The sequence below is a fragment of the Exophiala xenobiotica genome, assembly GCF_000835505.1.
Source record: "Exophiala xenobiotica strain CBS 118157 unplaced genomic scaffold supercont1.2, whole genome shotgun sequence".
Taxonomy (NCBI): Eukaryota; Fungi; Ascomycota; class Eurotiomycetes; order Chaetothyriales; family Herpotrichiellaceae; genus Exophiala; species Exophiala xenobiotica.
Genome location: NW_013562493.1, coordinates 987681 through 1002302, shown reverse-complemented (window position 1 = coordinate 1002302; position 14622 = coordinate 987681). Strand labels below are relative to the sequence as shown.

The window sequence follows — 14622 nt, the reverse complement described above, 5'->3', positions numbered from 1 at the left end:
CAAAGGTTTGAGTTGAAAAGAATCTCTGTTAGACTACTAACGGTTCCACGGGCTATGTCGCCTATCTCCGTCTCGAGTACAATGAATCGACACTTCATCTTACTTTCAAGTGATCTAACTCTACTACCCCAACATCGGACAGCAATCCGAGTAGCAAACAACCAAAAATACCTACAGACTTCCAACCATATTCGATCGATGCACCAAATCTGCGTGTCTGGTGTCAGGCGCGCGTCGATAGCCACACAATGCCTGCCCATATATCCTCCCGGTGGTGAATCTTAGGTAGCAAACGTCCCTTGATCCATTCTGCCGACGAAACACATGTGGTCCGACTCCCTCAGAATCTTAACAAGAGCACGTCCTGCTATCAGTTGCGTAGTGTTAGTCTGTAGGGTCATGACAAGACGACGTGATTGATGATACCAGTAAATGATGACGGGAAATATATTAGAAAGTGTGCCGGAATACCATGTTCGTTCCAGAGTATCTTGGATACGAAATGGCAAGAATTGCGATCAATGGTGCTCACATCAGGTTTCACGTCGTTCGAGATAAGTATTAGGCCCTTGAAGGTGCCCACGAATCCTTCCTTTGTCACCCTCATTAGAGGAGATGCGTCCATTGACACCACAGCCGTTTCCACTAACGCGGCAAGGAGTTCTCGGGGACGCAGAGCAACAGCCCCAAATTCGTAGAAACTCCGCAGTCCGTTGGTCTTCCGGGTGCTCGAGAGACCACGTATCTGCTCGCAAGTAACCCAACACAACCCAACGAAGCAGTTGATTTCATCACGTTTGTGACTTGTATTTCGATAGCAAGCAGCCTTGATAGGGTACGCGACTGGGGGTGACTGGGGATGCCCAGGATCGACGGAGATCCACTAAACTTTAACAACATTAAAAAGTGTTTTGCTAGGACAAGACCAGGCAGGTCAGCCGAATGACTTCATCTTTACTGACTACATTTCCGAACTGTACCGTGGGTGCGTGGGCGCAATTAAATTAATCAAGTCCTTTCTTATGACCTTGTACTTATTTTCTCCCGGCTGTGTGAACATTGATACTCTCTATAATGTCTAGCGAGTGAGCATTTGCATATCGTCTTCCCTGTCAGCTGCAAAAATCTTCTTCTCGGTGACGGTTCAGGGCAGCGAGCCACGATCCGAGCATTTCCTACCCTTTTCGGTCTCCAGCTTCATCATCCTGTCCTGATACGTCTAGATGCAGAAGAGCGTGTTATACACCTTCAAGCCAGCTGCTGCTGCGCTCAGACCCTGTTCGCAATGTTTCACAATCATCCGGTCGAGACAATTGTTCAGACGCAGGCTGCAGCCCTTCTCGACCTCTCCTAACTGTACCCAAGAGCGACCTCCCCCTCCGAATCACAATGACAAGAATCCTTCTCGAACCGAACCACCTCCCAAATCTCCCTCAATGGAGATCATTCTGGCCGAGACCAGTCCGGAAGATAATTCCCTTCTCGCTCCCGTCCACATTCCCGAAGCACCGAACGCCATCTTAAAGTCAGATCACCCTGCCACAAATATTCTCGCCCAGTCAGGAATCGTGGTACAGAGGCAAATAGAGATGATGAACCTGTTCCTGGGCTTCGAACAAGCAAATCGGTACGTCATACTAGATCCTCATGGAAATCATATTGGGTACATGGCGGAACATGATGGAGGATTTGGAAAAGTCATGGCACGCCAATGGCTGAAAACACACCGTGCATTCACGACTCATGTGTTTGACAAGCATGCAAAAGAGGTTCTAAGATTTCATCGCCCATTCTCTTGGTTTGTCACTCATATGCGGGTCTATGATCCTCTAGAGCCGAACAGCAAACCGTCATCCTCCACGTCCGACGGTTTAGTGAGCTCTGACGGGTTGACTGGTATGCAACAAATCTCGCATATGCCTCTTGATACCATGCGCGTGGTTGGTGAAGCTGTTTCCGAATGGGCTCCCATGCGACGCAAGTACAACTTATTTGTTCCTCAAGACGACGCCGTTAGTGAACCAGGCTCTGCGAGGACGAGCTCACTATCGTTCCATCAGTTCGCAGCGGTCGATGAGCCCTTCTTATCCTGGGATTTCTCCCTCCGTGACCGAAATTCTCGCTTGGTTGGCTCTGTCAATCGAAGTTTTCGCGGATTTGGTCGTGAACTATTCACGGATACAGGTAGTTACGCCCTTCGTCTGGATGCGGCGGGATTAGACAACGAACAGAATCAGGATCAAGCCGCATCAGAACCAGGCTCGAAGCAGCATGCCTATGCCGAAGCCTTAGGAGGACATGACGGCAACTCCAGTTTGACTCTCGATCAAAGAGCAGTGATGCTCGCCACGGCCGTCACGATTGATTATGACTACTTCTCTCGCCATAGTTCGCATGGGAGTGGCGCCTTTCTACCAATCTGGCTGGGTGGCGGAGGCGAGGCAGCAGGTGGTGCGGCTACAGGCGCAGCAGGAGCTGGTGAGGCTGCTGGTGGCGCTGTTGCAGGCGGAGCCGGCCGAGCTGTAGGCTCAGCCGCAGGTGGAGTTGGTGCTGGTGAAGGCGCCATTGCCGGTGCCGGTACAATGGCAGGCTATGAAGCAATGCAGAGAGGTATGGGAAGAGAATCTCGACCCATGGGGGACGACGCCAGTCCTCAGGACCAACCATATGGCCAGCCCAATGACTCTCAACCTCCACAAAACACACCCAGCTCTGAACAACAACCATTCGACCGGCCGTTTGATTCTCAATCGCCGCAACAGGGCTTTGGTGACCAAAATCAAGGCCAGGACGTCTGGGGCCAGGGCTCAGATCCATGGAGTGAAGGACCCGCGCAGGGTCAATCAGGGGGTGGTGAAGGTGGAGGATTTTTCTCGTCTCTTTGGGATAATTTCTTTGGAGATTAAATGAGTGGACATGATCGGATACAAAAGTCTCATCGGCTTCACCCCGCAAGTACGGAGCTACACTGTCGCACTATTCGTTTTCATGTCGAGACAAATGCATCTGCTGTCTAGATGAGGAGTCCTGACGGACACTGGCGGCTATTCTCGGTTCGACTTTGAGAGGGTCCAGATGCTGGCGAAAGCCTCGTCGAAATATGCGTGGTAGTCTCTGATCTGGGTCGATCTCGGTACGATGCATATACTGAAATGGACGGCCAGCGCTATAAGAGCTCCATTGGCAGGTATCCGTCGCACCTGTGCACCTTGCGCAGTGAACACTACGATCTTCGTGATCTTCTTATCTGTCAGCAGCTCTTCGGCTGTTGATCCTACTTGGCATTACGACTTCGCTTGCTGGGGCTTTGGGTACGGCAACTTGTCCAAAAGGACGTGGTGGGCTTTGAATAGTACCCGCACATGGGATAGCGATCAACTCCCACCAGTCAGCAACACGAAAATCTATCTACCCCCCGACTCCGCCCACTTGGCGTAGCCCGCATCTCTTGGCTGCCGCTTGCCACGTCTTGGACTGCATCATTCTACTTCTTGCATTTGTCCTTTGCCAGTTTGCTTATCTTTTCTCCTTCTCCATTCCGTCCTAGAGATTCTTGGATTCATACGCAGGAGCTTGTCCGGCGCCTTGGCTCATGCTTCGAGCGCCCAGAGGAGCCACTGACGTCGCATCGCTCAGCTGCCATGATCACGATAATCAACCAAGGTAGGCTTCTAACTAGGTCAGCCTTATCCTGGTCCTCTGCTTTGATGCAGTGTAACGTAACGCGAAAGCCAAATCACCAGGAATAGCGTCGTGTGACCGAATTGACATCGGCCCCTTGAAAAAAAATGATAAAAGAGCATGGCCAGGGCCCAGCAATTTGTGCGCGTCTCCGCTGGCCTTCGCACTTCCTGCTTCCCATCTCACAGTCACTATGGCAGGCTTTCATGAGAGGAACCCGGATTCGCCTGAGATGATGGAGAAACCCGATTACAACACCCAGCAGAGGACTCTCTCCCCAACGGACAGAGTTGACGTTCAGGGAACCCAGTTCCAGGAAGGCACTCAGCTTCATCGAGGTCTCAAAGCTCGCCACATTACCATGATTGCCATTGGGGGAGCCATAGGTCAGTGATACCATCACAGCTCACAAGGACTGCTTCTCATTCTGATGGCTCCAGGCACCGGTTTGATTATCGGTACAGGTCAGGCGCTGGCCCGCGCTGGGCCTGGCTCCATATTCATCTCATACACGGTCGTCGGCTTCATCGTCTACCTAGTGATGTGTGCACTAGGCGAGATGGCCGCCTGGCTGCCTCTCTCATCTGGCTTCACTGGATATGCGGCTCGCTTCTGCGATCCCTCGTTAGGCTTCGCTCTCGGCTATACATACTGGTTTAAGTACATTATTGTCACGCCTAACCAGCTGACAGCTGGAGCACTCATCATCCAGTACTGGGTAGATCGTGACAGAGTCAATCCTGGAGTCTTCATCGCCGTTTTCTGGGTCGCCATTGTCTGCATCAACTACTTTGGGATACGATTCTTTGGCGAATTTGAATTCTGGTTGTCGACTATCAAGGTCCTTGTGATTGTGGGTGTCATCATCTTGTCGCTGATTCTCGCACTGGGCGGCGGACCTGACCATGATCGCAAAGGGTTTCGGTAGGTTCTCTTTATTGATGCATCGATCAGGCGACTGATAGAAAGCAGGTATTGGAACGATCCTGGCGCCTTTGCAGAATATATCGATACAGGCGCTACTGGTCGTTTCATCGCCTTCTGGTCTACAATGGTCACCGCTACGTTCGCCTACCTCGGCACGGAACTCGTCGGCGTGACAGTTGGCGAAGCTCAAGTAAGTAACGTTCCCGCCGGAAATGGTGTGGCCTCTGCTGTAGTCTCATGCATTGTTTCTGGCCGCGATGCGAGAGCTTTCTGACGACTTGTAGAACCCACGCAAGACTATCCCCCGCGCCATCAAGCTTACTTTTTATCGGATCCTGTTTTTCTATTGCCTCTCCGTCCTATTACTGGGCATGCTGGTCCCCTACAATTCCGAAGAGCTCGCTTTCGCTACCAAGGCATCGAGCTCGGCGTCTGCATCTCCATTCGTCGTTGCCATCAAACTTGCTGGGATCAACGCTCTCCCTGGCATCCTGAATGGCTGCATCCTGCTGTTCGTCTTCTCCGCCTCCAATTCCGATCTGTATATTGCCAGCCGGACCCTGTACGGTCTTGCGAGCGAAGGAAAGGCACCTGCACTGTTTCGGCGGACCGACCAGCGAGGTGTGCCCGTTTATGCGCTTGGCCTCTCAGCGGCGTTTGCCTTACTGGCATTTATGAACGTCTCCGACGACTCCAAAGTCGTGTTCGGGTATTTTGTTAACCTTACTACTATCTTTGGTCTCTTGACCTGGATATCTATCCTGGTTGCGCACATCTACTTCGTCCGAGCACGCAGGGCACAAAACGTTCCCGACACGGCGTTGGCATTCAAGGCGCCTCTCGGTGTGGCAGGGTCCTGCGGAGCTCTAGCCCTTTGTATCCTGATTTCCCTTACCAAGAATTTCAACGTCTTTACACACTCGGAATCATATGGTGACTTCGACTACAAAAACTTTGTCACCGGATATCTGGGCATACCTTTGTATCTGATCATGATCTTCGGGTACAAGCTATGGACGAAATGCAAGGGCGTTAAGCCTCGTGAGGCGGACCTATGGACTGGCAAGGACATCATTGATCGTGAGGAAGAGGAATTTTTGGCAGCGAAGCGCGCAAAGGAGCTAGAAAGGGGCAAGGGTGGGAATTGGTTCTACAGGACATTTGTCTCGTGGCTTTTCTAGGCCATGCCCATTGTCAGCGAGGCCTTCAACAGGTGTGTAGATATGCAGACATAGATTACTCAGCATGGCACTGTGACCCTCCTCGCACCATACCTCCTCCTCTCTCCTCATACCAGCTTTCTCCACACTGATCTGCCCGCTGCGGAGGAGCCTGTAGTGCCTGTACGATACTTATATGGCCTTGGTAGCAAGTGTATGGAGTATTAAATACTTAATCGCCAATGCAGGCTAAAGTTCGACTTCCATTCCTGGGTATCTCCTCTTGTTGTTATGAGCCTTCACAATGGACGGCGTCGCCTTGGATACGACAATCCCAGTCCGCCGAAGGGCCAATCTGGTTTGTGTTCGCTGCCATGAGAAGAAGGTGCGTCTTCGGTAGACTTGCCCATGACCTGAACCGATCTTGAACGACTGAGTCTCTTACATATGAAGCAGATCAAGTGTGACATTTCTTCACAGAGGAATGCATCAGGGTGCAGTCATTGTCGTTATGCCCAAGAGGCATGCAGGTATGAACCATACACGATTAGTCTTCCGAACCGCTGACAGCGATTTTCCAGCATCCGCGCTTCAAGGCGTAAAGGTCCTCGTCGACGAGGGCACAATGATTCAGCGACAGATGTGTCGTCTCCTCCACGTAGAAGAGAGCCTTCTTCGCAATGGTCTCCTGCTCAACCAACCACCAACCACACCTTTGCCTTGTTACAGCAGAGCTCAACTATCGATGATCGGGCACGGCATTTACTTCAGAGTACTCGACAATCGCCTGCGCCGGACCAGATGTCGAATGCCGAGACCCAAGAGCAGGGTTATTTGGGCCAATCTGGTTTCATGCCCATCTTCAGTCAACGTGCCCAATCCAATCCCAGTCTGGCGCACTCGTCGTTGCACGGGCTTGACGTATCAGCACTGACGGTTCCCCGCGTCCTCCAGCAAAGCTACACGGAAACGTATCTGGAGTTTTGCTTTCCATGGTGCCCTGTCCTGGAGCAAAAGGATCTGCTGGCTCATGGCCCATTTGCGGACTCGGTCCTTTTGCAACAAGCTTTGGCGCTTTTGGGCAGTATTATCAATCCTCCGAGGTTGCAGCATGCCTCTTCGCAAACATACTACGAGCGCATGAAGATGCTCTTCTACCGCAACCACGAACGGAACTCCCTTGTCCGCATCATCGCCATCACACTGGTTTACTGGTGGAGTGCTGGTCCTCCGAACCTGGTCAGCATGGACAGCCAGTATTGGTGGAACTCGGTCGCCGTCCGGATGGCTCAAGAGATTGGTTTGCACCGAGAAGTGGCCCCTGATCATGTGTTCAGACCCGGTGAGACGGCTAGCCTGAGGCGGCGCGTCTGGTGGACCCTATTTGTAAGTTTTCTGCCTGGTGATGCAGTGTCGACACTGACATACCACCAGGCTCGCGAGCGCCTGACGGCAATCTGTCAAGGACGTCCCTGTATCATCCACCCGGACGATTGCAACGTCAGATCGCCTACCATCGAGGACTTCCCCAAAGACAAGGCCTCTCAAGCCGAAGTGTTCGTCAACTGGGTCAAGATATGCGCTATTGTTGGCGATGTTTCCAAACATTTGGTTAATCGCACTGAATCTACGCCGTTCCCGTTTGACCTTGCGCAACGACTGATCGGATGGGTACGTGCGTTGCCAGACCATCTCCAGCTACCCTTCAGTACAGGGCAGAGTTCGTACTTCGACCGACATCTGTATCAACTCCACCTTCCTTATCTAGCGGCCATCACTCTGCTCTACATGAGTCCATCCGCTCACCCCCTGCCTAAGGCCTATACGGCAGCCATACTGTCCGCTTCCCTAGTGGGCCGAATCTTTGAAGACTATCTGGCAAGAGGACATATTCGTTTCCTCCCGGGAATATCCGGGTGGTACATCAGCATCGCCATCCTTGCGCTCCTGCATGCTCGGCAAGTCAACGGCCTAAGATCTGAAGCAAGTGAGCAAATCGACATCCTGTATGTCGCCCTGAAAGAGATCTCAAAGCTCTGGCATTCGTCAAAAATGTTCCTGGTTGGCTTCGAGAGACTTCTGACCGGGTCACATCTACCGCCTGGTCGGACGTCGATCAATGCACCAGCTCCGTCGAACGGAACCGTGTCGGCGCTGGATGACTTGGCGGGAGAGCCTGGGATCAATTACCTGGACTTCTTCCCTACCGCGACCACGGAGACGAGTCAACTGTTTAAGGTGTTGCTGACGGAGAATCCTCCCAACATATTCATGGGTGCTGAGTGGGCGAACGACTTGAGCATGCAACTGCACGACTTATTCGACCAACCATTCGAGGATGTCAATTTTGACTCGTTGATGTTATGATATTTCTCGTAGTTGACAGCCTCAACCACAGGGTTCGAACATCTTCAGAACATTGGATGCTACAGAGTCAGTCACGGAGAAACTCTAGGCCTGCCCTTTCAGTGCTCCCTTGAAATCCTCCAGGAACCTCCAATAAACCTTCTGCCGCACTTCTTTAGCCTTCCAGTCGTTCGCTTCTGCCGGGAACATATCAACTATGCCCTTGATTGTGCCATCATGCGCATAAATGAACAAGACATTGTCCTCAGCGTCGGCTTCCTGAACCTTCTTGATTGTACGAATGGTTTCGGGAATGTCCAGCCCCATGTTGGGATCAAAGAAAGTTTGGTTTGGCGCTCTCGACCGAGTCTTCTGGATTTCTTCAAACTCCGCACCGGGACACACGCCGCCACGATGATGGCTCAGGGCGGCTAGACGGATCTCTGCTGGAAGAGGCAGAAGCTCGGATGGACGCAATTCACCGGCGTGATGACACAGGTCACCACCCATCATGATGAAGCTATCAGGAGTCGTCCTTGCCAAACCTGCCAGATGTCCGATGGCGTGCCCGGGTGTGTCAAGGAGGTAGAAAGACCCGTCTTCGAATAGGTCGAAGGCCCTGAATTGCCCGATCCTCAGGACGCCGTCTTCTTCGAAGCTGATTTCCCGCACATTTCGGCCTCTTCAGAACGGTGAGCTGAGGACGTGAGTGGCTTTGCAGATCTGTCACTTACTTGAAGTCGCTTTCGCGGACCGGAGAATCTTGCTTCGCAGGATAGCCTGGGAGGAAAGCCTCCTTGAACCCTGGACCCACCACCAACTCCGTCGATGAAGGAAACGTGGAAGGGTCACCTAGGTGGTCCCAATGCCAGTGACTTCAAAATCACATCGTTAGCCAGCATCACGAGCAAAACCAAGGCAAGGGTCGCTTACCTCCAAACAATACTGTTAATACCCGACGGGTCCATACCATCTTCCCGCAGAATATCTGCGACGTGCTTGTCCCCAGAGATTTCCCATCCACGTTTCACCAGACCGTCCACAACTACAGGCGAGAAATCACGCCAGTTGGGCGGAACACCCAGGTCGAAGAGTGCCTTCTTTCCGGTTTCGCTTTCGACGAGAAATGACCACGTTGGTATCTCCGGCATGATATCCATCCCCGGCATGGGCGGTGTCATTAGATAGTCCGTTGGAAGACCATTGATTTTCGTGGTCGAGTCAATGATACGGACACGGGCTACAGCGCCTCCTGGCACCGAGAAACGTTTCGTGGTGACCATATTTGCGAGCTACACCCGTTGATGCTAGAGTTCTTCAGAGGGTACTGTCTGTCTGTCTGTCTGCCTGCCCAGATATTGGTTGTGTCGCAGGGACTGCAGGTACATCAAGGCTGCCATATCGCCGGTTACTCGTCGTCAACCCTGTTGACAGTTTTGCGGCCCGAACCAAACCCCGCACTCTACCTTGAGGAGATGGAGGCACGAGATTAGTAGCACCTAGGCGAGCTTGAAAGCTTTGAAGGCTTGAGGGGTCGACTGCCGGAGTTCTGCGGCCTTGATAACCGCCATTACCGAGCGGCTTCGAGTCTGGTGCAGGGCAAGCATACGGGGCTCGTTCAGGCATCAGAGGCCGTTGGAAGGGGAAGAGTCTGGCTGAGGAGCTACAGAGCTCGCAATCTCTTCTAGCAGCGTGAAGATTCTTGAGTGGCTGAATGTTTACGAATTGTTACAGATTGTATGAGCATGCCGGTACGTCATCCACCTGCAAAGTCCAGAGTCCTCCTCAGAGAGCTTTACGAAACGCGGCCATCAACTACCCGCGGTGAGCTTGTTTTCAGGATTAACACCAAGAAACTACCATACCGGATGAATCTGAACCTGGAAATTCGTCAGCAAGAGCTCATCGTCCTCCTGCAAGACTAGGACTTACCTTGTCGAGATTCCATATTCCTTCTCGAGCATAAACATCCTTTGACAGCTCTTGGAGAACTTCTTCTTTCGAGCGTGCCTTTGCAATGACACAGCTTCCGTTGAACTGCTTGTCTCCGTCCGGGCCAGGAGGTGCGCTCAAGGTGGCGCCTGTCGTCGATCAGCATATCAGGCACAAGATCTGAACAGGGTTTGTAGCCACGAACCTCCCATCACCCAAATGCCGCTATCGATCCGCGGCTTCAGGCCTTCGAGATGCGAGCTGCAACTGATCAGAATGGCTGAGAGGGCCGAGACGTGGTGATATGATACGGTCTTGCTTTCATACGCTTTGGCAGAGCGTCCTGATGATCTGGGATCAAGACTATCCATTCAATGGGTGTCTCAGACATCATGCGCGAGTTGTACAGCTTTGAAAAGATCCCTAAAATTGACCGGCCTCGTCCAGGTGGTTGTCGAAATCACAATACCCACTTTACTGATCTCTGGCAGGCTGACGACCAGGCTGACCGAAAGCACATTCAAACAAAACAGTACCTCGTGCTTACAAATCTATACAACCGAACGAGAACAGCCGGCAAGAGAGTACTACCAGTTCACCTGTTCTCCGCATTTTGTAACATGGAGGTGTGGGAAAACTATGGAGCATCTGGAGAAACGTGTCGGCGACACAGCCGAACCAGTATAACCGAACCACTATCACCTTTGACTCGGCATAGTCCATCTTAGAAGCAGGAATGGCTAAAGTTACCTGGTGGTGGGGAGCATATTGCGGCAGTATAAGATTACCGGATCACCTTCCAAGGCCCACCACTTTCCTGAAACCCTCTCCTTGCCACCTACCTTGTTGTTCGACGGAGAGTTACTCATCTTGGTGTCTGGAAAAAACATGTCTGCAATCCACGTCGATCAGGAACCCAAGTTCAACGCCGCACATATGGAGTTCGAGGAAAAGCCCGCGGACTACGCGCAGGAGCTGGGTGCTCCCCAGCAGGACTTTGTCATCGACACCCAGGTCGAGAAACGCATCAAGTATACCGAAACCCATGTCTCCGAGATTCTCGTTGCTATGCTGATAGTTTTCGCAGGCGGAAGATTGATGCCAGGCTGCTCCCGATACTCGGTATGATGTATACCTTCTCTCTCATTGATCGGACCAATGTTGGCGGTGCCCGGATATCTGGACTTGATGAAGCTGTCGACCTCGACGTGGGTAACAGAGCCTCCACCATCAGTAGGTATCTGCTCAGCCCACGGGATGTGAGCCACGCAGCTCACTGGTGCTACAGTTCTGGTCTTCTACGTAGGATATGTCATATTCGAACTGCCGAGCAACATTGTCCTCAAGAAGCTGGGAGCCGCAAATTGGCTGTCGTTCCTGGGAGTCGCATGGGGACTGATATCTCTGGGTATTGGGTTCAGCAAGAACTGGGGAACGGTGGCAGTACTGAGGGTGCTCCTCGGCATACTCGAAGCGGTGAGTTTGAGTTCTCCCTCCAGGATTTCTCATCCAGACACAACATGGCCTGACAATGGTTATTGACTCTTGACTCAGGGTCTGTTCCCGGGATGTATCTATTTGATCTCGGCCTGGTATCGGCGATACGAGGTTCAGAAGAGGTACGATGAATTTCCTGTAGGGGTAAAACAGACCTCACTGACCCAACTTCCGCAGAATTGCAGTGTTCTTCATGACAGCCTCGTTCCTCTCGTCATTCTCCAATATCTTGGCCTACGGCTTGACACAAATCGCTTCCAACCCGGAACTTGACGGCTGGAAATGGATCTTCATCGTCGAGGGAGCCATCACCGTCGGCCTGGCCATTATGGCACGATTCATCATTGTCGACTTCCCCGAATCACCCAGGAACAAGTTCCTCACTCCCGATGAAGTTCGAGTGGTGACCAACAGACTGCTGGCAGAACGTGGAACTGCCGAAGGTGGCAAAGTGAGCTGGAAAGTGATCAGGGAGACCGTCTTGGACTGGCAAGTCTGGACCATGTGAGTTTTGCTCCGGTCCAACACCAACCAACTTAGTCGACGCTGCTTCCCCACTGCCCTCAAAACACCTACATTATGTCCCGATAACGCTGACGGACGGCTGCTTTTAGTGCGTGTGTCTACATGAGTGGATCCTGCGGCACATACGGCTTCCTGTTCTTCCTGCCGCTGATCCTCCGTAACGGGTTGGGCTATTCTCAGTCCCTCTCGTTTTGTCTCACTGCTCCCCCCGCGGCGGTGGCGGTGATTTACGCGCTCGGAATATCCTGGGCAGCCGACAAGTACCGTGTCCGAGGACCGTTCATCCTGATGCATTGCGCGCTGGGGATCGTGGGTCTTTGCATGATCGGATTCCTGGATCCTCCGACACCGCGATACATCGGCTCGTTCCTGGGAGAGTGTGGTACCAACGGACTCATCGTGACGGGACTGGCTTGGGGCCAGAACAATGTCAGAGGCGACGCCAAACGCAGCGTGGCCACGGCGATCCAGGTCATGATGGCTGCTGTGGGAGGCATTTACTCGGCATTGGTGTTTCGGCAGCAGGTCAGTTCCTCTTTAGTATTTACCCTCTAGCCCCTTGAGGCCTTCCTTTCTTTCCTTGACTGATTGACGAGATTCGAATGACAAACTGACACTGACTCTGACTCTCAAAACAACAGGATGCACCAAACTATGTGCCTGGCCTCGTGGCTACGGGTGCTTTGATCTTGCTGGCTGGAGTGTTGACGCTCATCACCTGTCCTCTGTTGATTCGAGCGAACCGTAAAGCTGACAGGGGTGAGAAGGTCATTGAGGGCGCTGCGGACTTCAGATATACTTGGTGATATATCAGGGAGACGAAGACCCTGGGAGCAGTCGGCAGTCGGCGGTGCCTCGTACTGTTGAGTGAGTGAGTGAAGACCGTTTCTGGCTGGGAGGGTGGTTGTCTTTGCGGTATTGGAGTTTGACCTCATAGAGTACAGTACCTGGGTGGTTTCAATAAAGAGGATAGATTGTCCAAATATCAAGGGCTGCCCACCACCAAGGGGTACTCGGCGTATAAAAGCGTACCATGAGCTATCTAACGATCCCATTCCTATACCCATCAATACTCAGCACCCTCTGTCCGCTCTCCTCATATTCTCTGCTTAACATTTCCTCCCCTTTCGATCCTCCTCCAACGCCTTGACAACATCGACAATCGCCTCGTCCTTCCTACTCGTCCACGCATGCGGTCCTGGGCCCGGATCATTCAACAAACTCACCTCCCTCCACCGATCCGGATGCGTGACTTCCAACACCGTGCCCGACGGGAACCTTTTGCTCGATCCTCCTCCGTCGGCCCCGTCTTCAAAACACACCGCCATCATGCCCCTAGCAATCTCGGCCGTCGAACACAACTTGTCCTTATCCGGATCCACAAACCGAATCGCCTCCGGGTGATCATACATCAGCGGACTCATCGTCGGCCCGGGCGCCACGGCCGTCACCCTGATGCCCTCCATCTCGCTCAATTTCGCCATCGCCCTTGCGAAGTTGCTGATCCCCTGCTTCGCCGCGCCATACAGCGGTGTGAGGATACTCGACTTCTGCGCGCCCGTGCTGCTCACCAGCACGATGTTGCCCCTCACCCCCTGTTGTCCTTGTCCTCGGGGTCCTGGTCCCGCCTGCACCCACTTGCGGATGGCGATGCGCGACATTTTGATCGGATGCTCCAAGTTGATCCGGAGCAGCTTGTATCCGTCGTCGTCTTTGTCGTTCCAGAAATTCGGCGCGGACTGAGCAAGAGAACACAAGACAACATATTAGCCAACACGTCTAGCAAACAAGTCTAGCCCAGCATATATCCAACCACGCCATATATTAACGATGTCAACGGGCCATGTAACCCTACGCAGAGCCCAGCCATAGGCACAACCCGACTGAACGAGCCCAAGACGGAAACGAGACCACGGGACAAGAGGAAGAAAGAAAGAAACAGACAAAGAAGAAAAGGGAACGTACAGGCTCATAAACACCAGCCCCCGGACACAGAACGTACGGCACCCCTCCGAATTCCTTCTCGTACACATCGAACGCGGCCTCGAGCTGTTTCCAATCACTCACGTCCGTCTTGTTGAAGACCACGCGTGGTGCTGGTTGTTCTGCTCCATCTCCGTCGTGCTTGCTGTTGCCAGTGCCATTGATGACCCCGGCCGTGTGTGCGTCTGCGACTGCGTCCTTAAGAGAGTCAAGCCAGAGCTGCGCCTCGCGATGCAGGCCCAGGTCACATATGAGCACGTTGCAACCCTTCTGGTACAATGCTTTTGTGAAGGCCAGACATATTCCTGGAAACGACCATCTCAGGTGTTAGAAAAATGTTTGATCACTCTCGTCAAATTTACTGGCTTAAGGACGTCGTCTCCCCCTTTCTCTCACCCACTTACCTGAACCGCCTCCAGTCACTATTGCCCCTTTTCCTCTCAGATCCGGTCGTGACATTGTTATCTCAGAGTTTCGTTCAGGCTCTATAGAGTAGATCTTGTCTTTCGGTTGCAAAGACCAAAGTTGAAGTCCTCTTAGAACACTGGTAGTGGTCTGCCTAAGCGTAAAA

At 52.5% G+C, this 14622-nt stretch overlaps 7 protein-coding genes across 7 annotated transcripts; 4 read left to right on the top strand and 3 right to left on the bottom strand.

Annotated features, from left to right (window-relative positions):
- Positions 1-992: 992 nt before the first annotated feature.
- On the top strand, positions 993-3412 carry PV05_02570 (uncharacterized protein). Its single transcript, XM_013463148.1, has one exon. It carries the CDS (start codon positions 1224-1226, stop codon positions 2904-2906), a length of 1683 nt encoding a protein of 560 aa, XP_013318602.1. The 5' UTR covers positions 993-1223; the 3' UTR covers positions 2907-3412.
- Positions 3413-3840: 428 nt separating this feature from the next.
- PV05_02569 (uncharacterized protein) lies at positions 3841-5850 on the top strand. Its single transcript, XM_013463147.1, has 4 exons — positions 3841-4067; positions 4122-4605; positions 4654-4798; positions 4893-5850. Exons 1-4 carry the CDS (start codon positions 3875-3877, stop codon positions 5787-5789), a joined length of 1719 nt encoding a protein of 572 aa, XP_013318601.1. The 5' UTR covers positions 3841-3874; the 3' UTR covers positions 5790-5850.
- A 719-nt stretch (positions 5851-6569) lies between these two features.
- On the top strand, positions 6570-8135 carry PV05_02568 (uncharacterized protein; the record flags this gene model as incomplete). The annotated part of the gene is made up of 2 exons (XM_013463146.1): positions 6570-7154; positions 7203-8135. The coding sequence occupies 2 exons, from the start codon at positions 6570-6572 to the stop codon at positions 8133-8135; spliced, it is 1518 nt and encodes a 505-aa protein (XP_013318600.1).
- Positions 8136-8189: 54 nt separating this feature from the next.
- Positions 8190-9397, bottom strand: PV05_02567 (uncharacterized protein; the record flags this gene model as incomplete). Its single annotated transcript, XM_013463145.1, has 3 exons — positions 8190-8796; positions 8849-8989; positions 9048-9397. 3 exons carry the CDS (start codon positions 9395-9397, stop codon positions 8220-8222), a joined length of 1068 nt encoding a protein of 355 aa, XP_013318599.1. The 3' UTR covers positions 8190-8219.
- Positions 9398-9970: 573 nt separating this feature from the next.
- On the bottom strand, positions 9971-10417 carry PV05_02566 (uncharacterized protein; the record flags this gene model as incomplete). Its single annotated transcript, XM_013463144.1, has 3 exons — positions 9971-9994; positions 10047-10195; positions 10252-10417. The coding sequence occupies 3 exons, from the start codon at positions 10415-10417 to the stop codon at positions 9971-9973; spliced, it is 339 nt and encodes a 112-aa protein (XP_013318598.1).
- A 517-nt stretch (positions 10418-10934) lies between these two features.
- Positions 10935-13018, top strand: PV05_02565 (uncharacterized protein; the record flags this gene model as incomplete). The annotated part of the gene is made up of 7 exons (XM_013463143.1): positions 10935-11077; positions 11134-11279; positions 11335-11522; positions 11601-11665; positions 11721-12047; positions 12158-12593; positions 12710-13018. 7 exons carry the CDS (start codon positions 10935-10937, stop codon positions 12872-12874), a joined length of 1470 nt encoding a protein of 489 aa, XP_013318597.1. The 3' UTR covers positions 12875-13018.
- A 159-nt stretch (positions 13019-13177) lies between these two features.
- On the bottom strand, positions 13178-14510 carry PV05_02564 (uncharacterized protein; the record flags this gene model as incomplete). Its single annotated transcript, XM_013463142.1, has 3 exons — positions 13178-13807; positions 14034-14356; positions 14456-14510. 3 exons carry the CDS (start codon positions 14508-14510, stop codon positions 13178-13180), a joined length of 1008 nt encoding a protein of 335 aa, XP_013318596.1.
- Positions 14511-14622: the final 112 nt, after the last annotated feature.

Coding starts and splice junctions, on each gene's coding strand:
- PV05_02570 (XM_013463148.1), top strand. CDS start 1,224: ATGCAGAAGAGCGTGTTATACACCTTCAAGCCAGCTGCTGCTGCGCTC.
- PV05_02569 (XM_013463147.1), top strand. CDS start 3,875: ATGGCAGGCTTTCATGAGAGGAACCCGGATTCGCCTGAGATGATGGAG. Junction 4,068..4,121: donor TGCCATTGGGGGAGCCATAG/GTCAGTGATACC, acceptor TGATGGCTCCAG/GCACCGGTTTGATTATCGGT. Junction 4,606..4,653: donor CATGATCGCAAAGGGTTTCG/GTAGGTTCTCTT, acceptor GATAGAAAGCAG/GTATTGGAACGATCCTGGCG.